General features: G+C 49.6%; 1 protein-coding gene across 6 annotated transcripts in view; it reads right to left on the reverse strand.

Annotated features, from left to right (window-relative positions):
- Nucleotides 1-14,922, reverse strand: part of RGS3 (regulator of G protein signaling 3) — an 87,602-nt gene that overhangs the window by 33,438 nt on the left and 39,242 nt on the right. For all 6 annotated transcript variants that reach the window (XM_031556141.2, XM_085239337.1, XM_019621344.3 and 3 more), the window contains 2 exons: nt 8,385-8,496; nt 3,703-3,743 (listed from right to left, as the gene is read on the reverse strand). In XM_031556141.2, the coding sequence (XP_031412001.2) occupies nt 3,703-3,743; nt 8,385-8,496 (153 nt within the window). The remainder of the gene's footprint in view (nt 1-3,702; nt 3,744-8,384; nt 8,497-14,922) is intronic.

A 14,922-nucleotide genomic window follows, 5' to 3' on the forward strand; every position in this document is an offset into this window, starting at 1 on the left:
TAACTGCTCTGATGACACGTCCAGAACTTCAAATTTACACAGATACAGACTGCCTACCATGCCCCTGAGCCCTTAAGTCCTCTGTAAACTGCTTTTCAGGTGCAGATCCCCCACACAGAAATGGGAACCTGAAGGGAATTAAAATTCACAGTGCTCTGTCCTGGGATACTTTGGGAATTAATTCTCCCATGGAACAATCCAGGATATCTTCAGTGAAGAGCTGTGCACACTTACACAGTATTGCCCCTTACTGCAGGGGTTCAGCTCATAGAGAGAGCTGTGCTAAATGCACCCCTGCCAGCAGCTGGGACACAGCTTCATTGCCTGAGGATGCAAATGGGAGCAGTGCCCGTGGGACCACACAGTGCAGGGATGTCCCCACACACAGCCAGGGTGGGAGACAAACCGAGGCAACGTCATTTCTGTAACGCTTGCCTACAGGATCTCCTGCCTGGACAAACCAACATCGAGCCCAGATGCGAGCATTAATTTGCTCAGGTCTGTAAGTGTGCTCACTGCAGTAGGCCAACAAGTATCTGCTGGAAAGATTTTCTGTCAGAGCAATTTCCCCAGAGAAACACCAGTGTCTGCAGATGAAAACTGCCAGAGAAAACGATCGATTTTGCTAGCGCTTTTACAATGAAAAAACTCAATGAGCTCTTTGATTTTAAGTCAGTTTGGTCTGAACATGTTGGGCTCGAATCAAAAAATCTCAAACAATGCAATAAAACCCTGCTTTGCAGTTTCCTATCAGTGGGATATTTCCGGAGCAGGGAAGGGTGTGAATGCAGTCCTGGAGCACAAACTCACACCCCAGGCCAGGTTCCCTGGGGGCTGCTGCTTCTCACCACGCAGGGGATGCTCCCCATCCCCTCAGCATTTCCCATGCAAGAGGCTGCGTGCCCCACTACTTGAAGGACCTCAAAACACTGCAAACTCACAGCCTGCAGTGTCTGCAAGAGAAACACCAGCCCTGCTGGAAGCTACACCAGGTGATGGAGATCAGTTTGCCATCTGGCTGTCAATGCCCATCGTGCTCAGGATTTAAGCTCTGTGAGTGATTTATTTGCAGGTGATCAGACAGGATGATGACTAGCAGCAGCTCATCTCATGACATATCATTTTCCCTGAAGGTTGGAATATTCTTTCTCGTTTAAAATAAATCAAGCAACTCCTAGACATTTTGATACATGCTTCCATTTTGGACTGCATTGGATCCAAATGCAAAAATGTCACCTTATGGTGCAAAACGTCACTCTCACCCTCTAAACAAAAAAGGAGATAGAGCTCAAGACCTGGCAAAGCACTATTCCTACAGCAAGCACTAGGCCCAACAGACTCCCTTACAGCTTACAGCAGCACTGAGTGCATTAAAGCTCATTGCAGCTGATCTGTGTAAGAAGCATTGGTACAAGGGCCTCCATTGACCCTTAGCTGTGTCACAGCAGTGGGAGGGACCTGTCTGCTCAGGTCACAGGGACAGAGGGGCTCAGGCAATGACCAGCACCAAGCCCAGCCCCATCAGATTCATCCCAGGACAACATGCAGCTGACCACTGGCTGCAAACATCAGGACAGGAGAACATCAAAAGAAGAGACGTCCGTCAGGGTGACATGGAGCATAAGAGCCACATCCACACAAACATCCTTCCCTTCTGCACCCCTCCTCTAAGCTCTGTAGGTGCTACAAGTTGTCAGGGGTGGGCAGTCAGACAATTACATCAGGACCCAGACACAGAGCACTGCTGCACTCCATCTGTGAGACCATGAGGGTGCCAAGGCCATGCTGTGCTGAGGACACCCTCCTGAGCCTCCCACAGCCCTCAAGTACAGCCAGCTGCTCTCTGTGGCACAAAATCTCTGCTCTCTGTGGCACAAAACCCTCTCATTCCCACAGACAAAGAATGTGGGCTTTGCATGAGGTGACTCACAGGATCATGGTTGTGACTCAGGGGACTCACAGCCCCACGTGCCAGTTCAACACAGGGGTGCAGTGCTGGCTCCCAGCCCCAGCTTTTATTTAGCAGCAGATCAGGCCTCCAAATCCCTTCACTGCAGACAATCTTAGCAGCACAAAGCAATGCTCTCCAGCCCAGCAAGGTGTCCAAGCTATGCCACGCCTGTGTACACAGGATTGCCTTTGGAAGGGACTGTCCCCTTCCAACCCCCTGGGCTCCTTCATTAACCCAAGCTCACATCCATACAGCCCAGCATCCGTTCTGTGCAGCCTCCAGGGTTGTGGTCTGTAGGTCACAATTTCCCAGCACTGCTTGTGGGGGCATCAGCATGGCACTGTCCTTCCTGCACACCTGCTGACTCATTGGCACGTCCCAGTCCTTCTGCATCTCAGCTTCCCTTCTTTAACCAAATGTGCCTGGTGCCAGAGCCTCCGACAAGCCTGGAAATTAACTGGCACAGTACTGGGTATGAGGACCCACTGCTGGTGTGGCACTAGGCTGCCTCCCTGAAATGCCCTGGGTGGACAGGAGAAACAAGAATGGTTTTACAGAGACCATAAACGGGGCCTGCAGGAAAGAAAAAAGCTTCACATTTCACGTTTCAATCAGCAGAACCACAAGAGCCAGGGCCACTGCAGCCCACCAGGAAAAAGCTACACCCCTCACTACATCTCACCAAAGAGGAGCTTTCTCCTCCCACAATCCCATGAAACACAGCATTTCTCATTTGGTTACTTTAACTCAGGGCCCCAAAGACCCTAAATTAAACGTCAGGCTCCAAATGCATTTTTCCAGGCACATGAGAAGATGCAGGAATAGGATCAGCAGGCGGACACCGGCCTCTGTGCTAAGCAGGCAGCTCCTGCCCAACCACCCTGAGAAGAAATAAAGACAAGGAAGGAGCAAGGGTGGGCCTTCAGGAGAGCTGTCGGCACACGGTTACGCAGCCAGCTGTGCTCTGGCCCCATTCCCACCCGCCCAAGGTGAACAACTTCCACCCCGAGCGTTTTTATCCAACTTTCACAATAGCTTATTATGTTGCGTGGCTGCTGAGCAATGTGTGCCTTTTCTCCTCAGTGCCCTGGGGATCTTTCCCAGACCCAGATTTCCACCCTGAAAACACAAGGCCTTGAAGCCAGGAACAAACTAAAGTCAGTTGAAAGGAAAAATAAAAATAAAAAAAATATATTAGCTGCAGCACCCAGTGATTAGGGAGGACCAGTCACTGTGAACCGATTCTGCAGTCTCCTTGGCTGCTTCCCAACACAAAAGTAACTGTGTCAACGTCTGAATGATTTCAAATCTGTTTAAAGCATTCAGCCACGCATGTTTTTAGAGCTACAATTGTGTGTCTCTTATACTGGGCTTCCTTATTTTATTTGAGGGTTTCAAAGCTGGGTGCTTGAAGACAAGCAGAGGAAGATGCCTAACAAATAAAGTGAGAACTGCTGTCACGGAACCCTTGGGTGAAAGAACTCCAGGAGAAATTGGAGGGGAGCAGCAGTGAGTAAGGTACACAGGGGAAGGGAAAAGCAAGCCTGTCTTGGGGCTACCAATCCTCAGATTCCTCTTAGCAGCTTCTTATTAATATATTTTGGCTACGGCCATCGTGTTTCCTTTCCAGACCTCTGACAAACTAATAAAAAAGGAAGTTAAAATCAACCAGCTCCAGCAAAAAAAAAGCAAGTTGTTAGTATGTGTCCAGCTCCCATTGGAAAGTTAATTTGGAAACCAGCAACACTCACCTCTGCAAGGTAAAGGATGCAGAATTTCCGATCTTCTGAACCTACAAAGAAGAGAAATCAGGATCAAAATTAAGCTACAACTGCATTTCTGTGAGCAGAGACACTGCAGAGGAATTGGCTAGGAGACAACTTTTAATGAATATTTATTGTTGTCATCCCACAGTACCAGGCTGCGCTCTGGGAGTGATGTATGCTGCATCTGCAGGACCACGAGCCACGCGGGCTGCACTTGCATGGTTTTCTTGCATGGGCTTACTGCACTACCACAGATCCTCCCATGAGTCCTTTTGGAACGAGGTGTGATTTGTTCAGAGGCCACACCTGGGCTCTCCTGCCTGATCTCCCACAGCACGTGCAGCCCAATTCTTCTGCAGGTACCTGGGCACCAGGGTCAGATCTCTACACTCTTACAAATGCTCTGCTCCCAGGAGGACTCATGAGAGCAGCTCCCATTCTTATATCCTTGCTCATTCTCAGCTTCTCCCCTCGAGCCATTATAAAGGGCAGCCACAGCTCTGCCTGGTGCTGTTTGTCCCAGTCTCCATCATTGCGAAGAGCTAGGGCCAGTGCTTCTCTAAGCAGATGGAGCCAAACCCCAGGGCATAGGGAAGCGACAGATACAAGGCATAAGGAAGAGCCCAACCTGCTCCACGGGGCTAAGGGCTGCTCCCCAAGCTGCCTCCCTGGGCTTTGGGAAGGGAGATGCTGCTGGATGCTTTCCATCAGGAAGGCTGTGCCAAGGTCTGTCCTGGCCTTTGCTCCCCACCAGCAGGACACAAGGCTCCCCAGCCCCAAGAAAAGCTCTAAGCAGACATCACCTCACAGAAGGACACAAAGCCAGCACAGGACAGAGCCCCTCAGCTCCAAAGCAGGACATCCCACACCCAGAGCCAGCTGTGCCACCGCAATGCCCCCAGCGTGCCCTACCAAGGTTTTGTCCTCACCAGCGTGTAGCACTGCCAGGCAGCAGCTTTCACAACCTCTTTAACGATGTTATCTCTGCCGTGAGATCAGCCCTGCAGTCTGGACATGGCTGCAGAACCTATCTGAAGCACGAGCTCTGCTTCATTTCAACATCCTATGCTGTGCAAGCAATGGAGCAGGCTCTGCGTGGTGGTGGAAGCGCCCCACTGCCGAGCGCAGCTGCAGCACAGCGATCAACACAGGGCCATGAGCACCAAAGGCCACCTGAGTCCCTGCAAAGGCAACGTGACACCCTCGAGCAAGTGCCCAAAGCCATGTGCTGGACAATTCCAGCTTCCCTTTGGGGAGAGCAGGCAAGGCGATGTTGGAGTGTAACAGCCTGGGGTAAGTGCCCACTCTCTGAACCTCTGTGCATTCCTTCTGGCTTTCTGCAGTAAGGAATGACCTCCAAAAAAGCCTAAAGCCATCAGAATTAAGTTTTCTTCAGAATTCCCCTCTGACTCCCAGTGTCAGCAACCTCTCCACCCAGTAGGCTCCAGGCCCATCCCTCTGAGGCCTCACTGTCTCACATGGGTAAGCAGCACAGTGCCTATTGCACACAGAGCAGGCAGCCAGCCTGGGCCAAGAAGCTGCTTAAATCCCATTTTTCCACAAGAAATTGCCTTTAGCAGGAAAGAAAAATAGGAACTAAGAGACTCCCAGTCTTTCCTGCCCTACTGCTAGGCTGTTATCAATGCCAAACCTTGGTGAGACTCATGTAGTGCCCTGTCCCCTATCCAGTACTATGGCTGTGTCTTTTTTGACAGCTGAGCAGTGTGTACTCAGCCATGGTTGGAGAAATGCTGAAAGAAAATAAGCAGAGGGAAAAAAAAAAAAAACAACCCTCACTTTGAGATATTTTGGTTCCAGGTTGATGCATCATGACAGAGACTGGATTATCTCTCAGGGTAACCTGATCCATTCCTGCCCCATGGCTGGGCTGGTTCAGCACAAGAGGAACACGTGGCTTTTTTAGGAGCACATCCCCCTCCCCAGCTAAGCCCTGCACACTCATGCTAGCACAAGGGGTGGGTGATACACAGCTGCCAGCACAGCAGTGGCTGTCAGCACTGTTCTGCCCACCTGCTCTGTGCAACCAATGGAAAGGAGCCTCTGGCTGCAAGGCTTAGGTGGTGCACACCAGGAGTTGAGTCAAAAAGATGGGAGTAGGAAATTGGTCCTGCGCTTTTTACATCTCCTTGCACACTCAAGGACACTGACAATAACCACAGCAAGGGCACCCTGCTCCCCAGCCTGCTCAGTGAGGACAGCACTGCATCCAAGACCCAAAGAGAAGTTTGCAGACCAAAGCCCCAAAAACCAGAGTCTGGACCTTTGAACGTCTTAAAGCTGTTTGCTGCAGGACACGGTGCCCTGGGATGTAGGAGACAGCAAACCAGCAGCATCCAGCCTAGGGCTGGGGCTCACAGGCAGGTTGCTCTCTCAGGCTGCTACATGGGATCTCTCCTCCCAAGCCAAGCACACCCACCCAGGGGCTGAGACCACAGCAGTGTTAGCATGGAAATTCCCACTACATCTAGTGAGGAAGCCAGCCCTGTCGCACTGGAAACATTGGCCAGTGTGGTGCTCATCAGCCATGCTCAGCTTCTAAAGCAGGAAGACAGAGCATTGTAAAGCAGATTATACTGATTTGCTTTCGCACAGTGCAGCGAGAGGCAGAAACAGGAAACATCACAATGGTCTTCAGTGTACCGGAGATGTCTCAATTGTTATACTCAGCAATACGCCTGTTCCTATTAATGTGCCATTCAGTTATGAGGAGACCAACAGAAAACTCCTGCCAAAAGGGACAGACATCTCTTTGCTTGTTCCACCCGCCTTGAAGCAGCCCTACCCGAACCTGCCTCAAAACTGACTGTGCTGGATTCGTGGTGTACAGGTGGGTCTGGTGTGGCACAGGCAAACATCCCCTTCGAGAGACTCGTTGAGCCACTCCAGATGTGATTCTAGCCAAGTCATTATGGTAACAAGGAAATAAACAGCAGAAAACTGCTCACAGGACCCAACGATCAGCTGGAGGTCAGGAGGCACACTCTTATGCCGACCTGCAAACACACCTCAGCGTGCAGAGCTGCTGCAGCACGGGGTGAACACTGGGGAAGACATTTTCTTCCAGGAGAACAAAAGCAGTGCAGCAGCTTTGGGAGCAGCCAGGAACCACACGTGCATGGGAGCAGATGCTGACCAACAAGCACTTCAGCGAGGAACAATTTCTTTTGTTTTTTCCTTGGTAATAAGCAGCGTTGAGAACAAACTCAACAGATCTCAATGAAGCTCAAGGGCTTTTCTAAACAACTTGAACTCTCCGTGTCCCTTTTTCCCCTCACTGCCCCCACCAAATATGTTAGCAAATGAATCTGGGAACAGAAAAGTTGTTGTAAATGGGTAATAAGAAATGGGCAGCCCACTGTGCCATTGTGCAGATCCCCAGTACAGAGGCTTATACGTTGTGAGGCATGCAGAGTCACAGCCCCTTGCCAGAACTATTTGCTCCACTGGGGAAAATCATGGGAAGTGACAAAACAATCCTGAAAACTATTCCTTATGGAAAAGCAGACAAGCTCTGGATTAATCCCTCTTGATCAGAGCCACAGGACTGCAGAGAAATGTCAGTTCGTACATTCACAGGGCAAGGTTGGGCTGGAAGGAGCCTCTGGACATCTCTATTCCATGCCCCTGCCCAAAGAACGCAGATCACAGTGCTCAGTACTGTGTCCATTGGAATCCCAAACATCTCCAAAGCTGGAGGTCTTGCACACTCTTTGGGCAGCCCAGGATTTGACCACTCTGGTTACTGAAAAGCTCTTCCTCTCATCTAATCATGTTTTTTCTTGCAGAGTCCCCAGCCATACTGTCTAGGTTTGAGGAGGCAGCAAAGCCTCAGCCCTGTGCTGATAGATCAGGCAGCTGTACGCAGAGCAAGTCCATGGCCAAACAGCCACTGCACCAAAGGAGGAACACGATGGGATTGGAATGGGGCCAAGAAGTGGCTCCACTATAGGAAATAGGATGTGGCAGAGCAATTTGTTCGTTCCTCTTTTGACCCTAGGTAGCTGAGGTCATCTTTTGTACAGCCTCAGAACTCAAAATAACTTCATTCAAGCCACCCCCCTGCCCTAAGAACCATGAGCTGGATGTGAAAGCTCAACCAAGGCAAAGCGAGCAACATGCAGTCCACAGCCTCCCACCAAAGGCCAGGGTTTGTTCTTTCTTCACCAACGTGTGCTTATGGGGGAGGGATGCTAGTGAGGGAAGCTGTGGGCGGCTGAAGGAAGCAGCAGTGAAGTAAAGGTCAGTAGGGCTCAGCTCCTCTGAGTTCTCTCAAGGCAACATAGGGGTGAACCTCAAAACTTCACTTCCCTTTGCAGTCCCCACTGCAAGCTGAGCGATAGCAGCAAGAGGAGCAGCTCAACCGAGCAGAACTCTGGGGAGCACAGCCCAGAACCCGAGACAGGCCTGCAGTGTGCTACCAGGGCACACCAGGGGACAGAGCTGCTGGGGACTGGATTAATGCTGGGCTGGGAAGGGTGGTGCTGGACTTACAATCCAGCACAGGGAGGTTGGTGGAACGCGTTAGCCAGCACTGCTGCAAACTGGAAGCAATGGGATAGTGGTGTGCTATCCTGCTGTCTAGAGATCTTTAAGCTTGAGCCCAGAAAACACTCCAAACACCTCCAGCCACTGCAGCAGACACTCACCCTCCTGGAGTTTGACACTGTGCAGGTAGAGAGGGTTCCTCAGTACATTGCAACATCCAGGCTCATCCTCCTTGGTGAAGAGCAGCAGGTCAGAGTAGACGAAGAGAGTCACCTGGAGAGCAGAAGAGCAGCAAAGGAGAAATTATGAGGAATCCATCTCCTGGCACTCAATACCTTGGAAAAGGCCCTGCACGTCAGGGAGATGCACTAGCCAGCAACAACCCAGGCCCCTCCCTAAGGGTGCTGCATGCTACAGGTACCCCCAGCAAGCCCCACACAGGGCCCACTGCTTGGTAGCCACCTCCCAAGGCTTGTGCAGTCCCGTGACAGGAGGGGTAAACCTGCCCGACAGCGCAACGTCGCACAAACACACCCCTCTGCTCTCTCGTGTCACTTCCCATTTACATAAGTTACAAATCAGGGGAGCAGAAGGACAGAATGAGTTGCCAACTAATCTCAGCACAGAAACTGCAGCCTAAAAGCAAATGTGATTCCCCTCAACATGCTCAGGAAGGAGCTCCTCACTGTTTTCACTCTTTGTATGCCCAGTTTTGCTACCTTTGAAGGGGGAAAAAAAAAAAAACCACTTAGTTTTTACAAAAGCAGAACCCATGAGAGAGTGTTTGCAGGGAACATACTTGATACCTTTAAACCACTTTGAGAGGTATAAAGCAAATACTGCACTGCATATCTGCCAGCTCTATGCTTGAGCAGTGACTCGAGTGCTAGAAGCTGGGAGCTTCTCCAGTGGAATGCGTTCACAACTCAACAGGCAGATTTTGCTCTGGCTCTTGAGGTCCCTCATTTGATCAGTAGAGGTGATGGTGATTCTTAAAGTAAGAACCAGCTGCACTGCAGATCCTTGACCCAGCAGCCCCATGAGATGAGTGTCTTGGGTCAAGGGCTGAGCCCGTCCTGCTCTGCAGCACAAGCTGGAGGCACGCAGCAAGGCTCAAGCTGATGCCACAAAGCAGCTGCAAGATGCCAGTGGGCACACTGGATGCTGAATGCTCTGCAAAACATCAACACATGCTCTGTTCGGGTCACAAGACAAAGCACAGGAGCACACAGCTGCTATTAACCACTCCTGGGGATGCCCCCAGACATACCCCAGCACAAAGGGAAAGATGCTTTGCAGCACTGAGCAGCAACAAGGAGTGTTTTCTGACCTTTTAGCAACTTACTTGCAAAAGCAGAAAAACACCCCGGATCCCACAGGCTGGCACCCCTCCCACCAAGTCACTCCTTGAAAGGTGACTTTGCTCAGGACAGGGGCTGAGTCACTGTTTATGGGGACACACAGCCAGCACAGCGTGTCTCTGCCCGCCGGCTGACAGGCATGTGTCAGAGGAGACAAGCTGGGCAGCAGGTTATCACATGATGCTGAGACTCGCATCAAGGCAGTGCATTCAACTTTGCAACCAAAATCAAGTCCTTGCCACGAGAGTTCTTGCTGTGCAAACTCATTTTTGTGGGATTCTTAATAAGCAGAAAGCTCCCAGCATAGCTTTAGTGGGCAATTAAACCAGGGAGCATCTGTTTCTCTCTGTATCATTCGGAAAATCCCTTCCCTTGCTCTCAACACTGTTGTTCCCCCTCTTCATTACCTCTGGCATTATGGCTACTAAAACAAGCACAAAGTGCACTATAAACTTTCTCTCTGCATTTCCTGCTTCACAAGATTCCTGTTCTGGGACACATCCAGTGCCATTCCAGATCTCTCAGTGTCAAAGAGACGTTCAGGGTTTTTGACAAGAGCAGTGAAATGAAGGAAACAGAAGCATGACCAGCAAGTGATAAAAGTGGAAATAGAGGAAAGAAAACGTAGACCTAATGCACATGGAACTTTAAAGGGAAGAAAAAGGGACAGAAGGATTAGCAAGGAAGAAAAAAAAACTGCTTTGAAACCAAATAGACTTAAATGGGGAATCATAGACACAATCACATACAGAAGCATTTGCAGGTAACATTGTGCTTTAATGAGAAGATGGGCCTGATTGAATTCAGGATGCAAAGAAGATAAAAGCACAGTTGGTACAGGTTAGGTAAGAGCATCTCCATTAGATGCTGCTTCCTGGAAGACATCTGATTTTAGAGCAGCTCTGTACAATGAGGGGTTTAAAGGGGGTTACAGAACTTCTGTGAGCCACAGGGGGACAAAGCAAGGGCCAGGACTCAGCTGATCCCTCTCACAGAGCTGGGAGTGGGACCTCCTGAAACTAAGTCAGGGGTGAGCCCCAAGCAGCAATAGTCAGCTGGTGTGAGAGGGGAGGGCTGCAGAGAGCATCTGGAGCTCAGCCTGGGGTGGGCATCACAGTGCTGACATGCCTCCAAAAGTCCCCTATGACAGATCTGATATCTGCCATGTGAAATCATAGGGTTCAAAGAGTAAGAGAGCAAACAAAAAGGAAACAGTGCCTGGATTCACCCGGGAACAACACAGAATCCTCCAGCGCTGCTCCTTGAAGAGTCAGAGTACCACTGTCTGTTTCTCAGAACTGAGTTTCACACCTCAAAATGAGACAGTAAACAAACGGGATGATGAAAAGGCTCCTCTGAAGAAAAGGATAAGCATACCTGCGTCATTATTAGTGTTGAAGGCCACACAGCTGTTGTCATACAGACTTTTCAGTGGCTATGAGCAGACTTTACAAAAAATCTGTTTGTAGAGGTTGGTGCTGGTGTTCATCTGTGTGAGTTCTGCACCATGGCAAACCACACAGCCCCTTCTGCTCATAGATCTGACTCTACCTATAGAGTACAGTTGTCAAATCATTGTTACTGAAGGACGAGGTACATTTAAAGAGCCTCCTAAAAGGAAACAAGAGCAAATGAAAGCCAGGAGATGAGGTGGAAAGCAATGAGTCGGTATGCTTCCCCACGATGAGAACTGAATATCGCAGAGCCCCGCAGAAGGAAGGTCATCACCACGCCTCATCAAGAAAACACGGTAACAAAAGCATGATGAAAAGATGTCTGCAAATTAAGCCTTGCAGCCCAAGTACCTCTGCATTCAAGCATAAGAATAGTTACCCCCATCCTGTACACACAGCAAGCCTTTGCCATGGAGGTTACAGCAGGGAGGAGCTGGCACTTGTCACTGCAGCAGTGTATCAGCAGAGACACTGCAGAACGGAGCACGCAGACCCTGCCTGCTGAGCCAGGCTGCATTCCAAAACATCTTCCTCTTCTCTTGCTGTGGTTCCATAGCCATGCTCAGCAAAACAGAGGGAGATCTTCTGCAACAAAGTTGTCAGATGCCAAAGGAGAACACAACGATGATCCCCTGCATCACTGGACAGAGACTGCTGTCTGCAATTGGTCAGAGCAAGCCCAGATATCTTGAACACACATCTTCTGATCCACACACTCTTTGTGTATGTGTATCAGCACGGGATCTCCTCCCACAGAAATGGGTGCAATCTCAAAGACAAAGCCCAGTTAGAATAGTATGAACTTAACGTGCCCAATTTGCTGGGTCAAGTTAAACGGATGAAGCTGCCTTTAATTTTCCTCAGATTTTCCAGATCTACACATATCTTCATAATGCTCTCATGTGCCCATCCTCCAGGAAGCAGATATCTCTGCTGGGCTCACCAGACCACAAATAACATAGCTCCCCACATGCAGAGTGTGAACAGTTGTATTTGCTGCTCCTGTGATCACATGCTCCAAAGTCACAACCTTCTGGGCTGCAGCTTCACAATGGCAGTTATTCACTTGGTTTTTGCAGAGACCATGGGATTAGGAGCCCAGGAACAAAAATAATCAAGCTCCCACAAGCTTAGTACATTGGCATTTATCAGAGCCACCATCTAACTGGAGAAATGGCCTTAGCTTTGCAGAGGCAGTAGGTGCATGCTCTCCAGGCTTGGTGATTTGGAAATGGGCACAAGCTTCCCAAGTCAGGGAATCTTTACCACCTACAGAGAGATATGGCAAAGCCTTTGGGCCACTGCTTCACACGCTGCAGCCCTAACTCTCTAAGCATGCTCTACTGCTCCTGGATTTTGACTTCCAAACGTGTCCATTCTAAATGCATCTGTCCTTCTAAGACATCCCAACACTCTATTAACCCACAACGTGCTCAGACTCTTCTACCACCTCGTGCATTTTTTCTGTCAAGATCCTCAGCAAGGAGTTTACATGCTCAACTAGAATTCAATGAAGACGTGTGACCACACTTGCCAAAAGCAGATCCATGGTGCAGGCTCCAGCTGTCAGCCTGGAACCTCACCTTGGTGAACTAGAATCAAAGGACCTGAAGGGCCACACACCACACTCAAGCATCAGCATAAGCAGTGGCTCTGCAGATGAGGAAATGATATCACCTGATTCAAAAATGACAGAGATGAGAATACAAAGAGGCAGTAGAAAAGAAAGGACAGAGTGAGAGAAACTAGTGTGGTGGAGGTAGGAGGTAAGTGCAAGTTTCTGGTTTCTCACCCAAATGAAACTGTCTAAAAACAGATCACGAAACATCTGTGCCAGAGAGTAGGGTTTTTGTTAACCCACTGTGTAGGTCAAACCCAGCCACCCACTGAAACGGGGAGCTGACAGATCCAGCCTGGGCTCAGAGTGCCAAGAATTTGTATTCAGCACTTGGAACAGAAGACCCTAGGCAGGCCAGTCCCTGCTCCCCAGGGCTCAAGGGCAGGCTATCCTGTCCTACAGACCTGCCAGGATGGCAAAGCAGAGAGCTGAGAAGGGGTTGAGCGTGATGCACATTGCGAAGGTTCCTCAGGGCATTGAGAAATTGCCTCCAGGTGCAATACAAAAACATCAAAAAGGACAAAGCCTGCATCCAACACCTTGCACCTCTGGCACTCTGCAGGTTGGAGGGATTTCAGAACACCATAAAAATGGGAATTGCAACGAAGTCTAGACAGGATGTGATTAAGGCCTGAATAAGGATTGCCCCAGTGGTAAGGTCAGAGAAAGGACAGAACCTGGCAAGCCTCCAGAGAGATAGGTTGTGTCCTTCAGGAGATGGGAGAGGGTTTGCTCAGTGACAAGGATGCACTGCCAGACATGGAAACTACCAAGGGGAAAAGATTTTGGTTTAAAAAATAAATATGACATAGCATCTCAATTTCTAGCCCCTGCACCCAGGCTTTCCTCTTTTCAGTCACTCGGGCAAAGCAGAACGAGATGCAAAAAGTAGTCCTGTAAAGTGTAGAACTCCAATTTGAGAGGTTGCAAGGGAAACACAGTGAGAAATGGAAAGGCACGTAGAGCAAGGAAGAAAGGACTCATGAGAAACAAGACAGCAGAGAAGGGAGGAGTGGGAGTAAGCTCAAGTCCAGTGAAAAGAGAAGTAAGAGTCCTTCTGCACCAGGGAAATTCCACTGTAGCCAGGCCACCTGGGGTCTTGTTGGCCTCAGAAAGTTCATCCAAAGCCCTGTCAGGACTAAAGCAGATGTTCTCACTCCACAGGAGCACACCAATTCCTCAAAGCTCTGCAAAGCCCTGCAGTGAAGCTGTGAGACACTGCAGACAGGAGGCAGCCATTCCCCCAGAAACGTGGCTGATGTCCTGGTGCTGCTCCCTACAGCTGTTGGCTCCTGGCAGTACCGGCCTCAACACCACACCTGGGTTCACTCTGAGGGAAAGGCTCCTGCCTCCCAAAGCAGTCTGCCACATGCTTCCCATTCATTGCTTCTGTTTATTTCACAGTGCTTAGTCACAGCCTCTTTCCTTGTCCCTTGGCATGCAGAGTTACAACAGCCTCAAGGCACCATCATTCTCAGAGGCTGTCTAGTGCTCCTGGCCACTGTACAGCATCCTGCCCTTCCCTGGCAGCAGCTCCAACTGGGAAATCCTCTTCCCAGCTGCACACTCATCCTCCTCAGGGCATAATTAGCAAACAGAGAGCCCTTTCCCTGAGGCATCCTCCTAACCCTCTCCACAGCTGAGTCTCCAAAATAGCTTATGTGGCCATTGGGCAACAGAACAGCACGCCTCCTCCAAACACGATCATCCTGAGACTCTGCTTCATCTACCTTCAAACATCCTTGTACATACAAACATGCTTCACCCAGACTAAAAGTGGCATTAGTTACTCAGACACAGTTTATATTTGGCTGCTTTTACAGACCTCTGAGGCAGATCTGAAAGTAAAGAACACAAACCCACATAGGAGGAGTATCCTGAACACAAGCTGGCCACCATATTTCCAACCATCATAGCACCACTGTGCTACACAGCCACGTGTTTTGTTTTCATTCGTGCACGCACCCTGAAGACCCTGATGAGCAAAGAGCAGCAGGACAGGCAGGGGAAGAGTTTTATCTACAAATCGGTGACAAGTTTCCTGGTGAGTGATGCAATTTTTCATGTACTCAAACAGAAAAAAGAAGACAAAAAAAGAGATGAATTACATGCTGAAATCCAAAGAGAGCAAAGAAAGTCCTTCAGCACAGTCTTGAACAGCTTTCTCCAAGCCAGCAACACGGTATGTTACAGAGACTCTGCTGTCAGCCACCCAGAAAACATTACACAGAAACTAAATTACTCAAATGAAAGTTCCTCTGTGGCT

The sequence above is a fragment of the Meleagris gallopavo genome, chromosome 19, assembly GCF_905368555.1.
Source record: "Meleagris gallopavo chromosome 19, MGAL_WU_HG_1.1, whole genome shotgun sequence".
NCBI classification, from domain to species: Eukaryota; Metazoa; Chordata; class Aves; order Galliformes; family Phasianidae; genus Meleagris; species Meleagris gallopavo.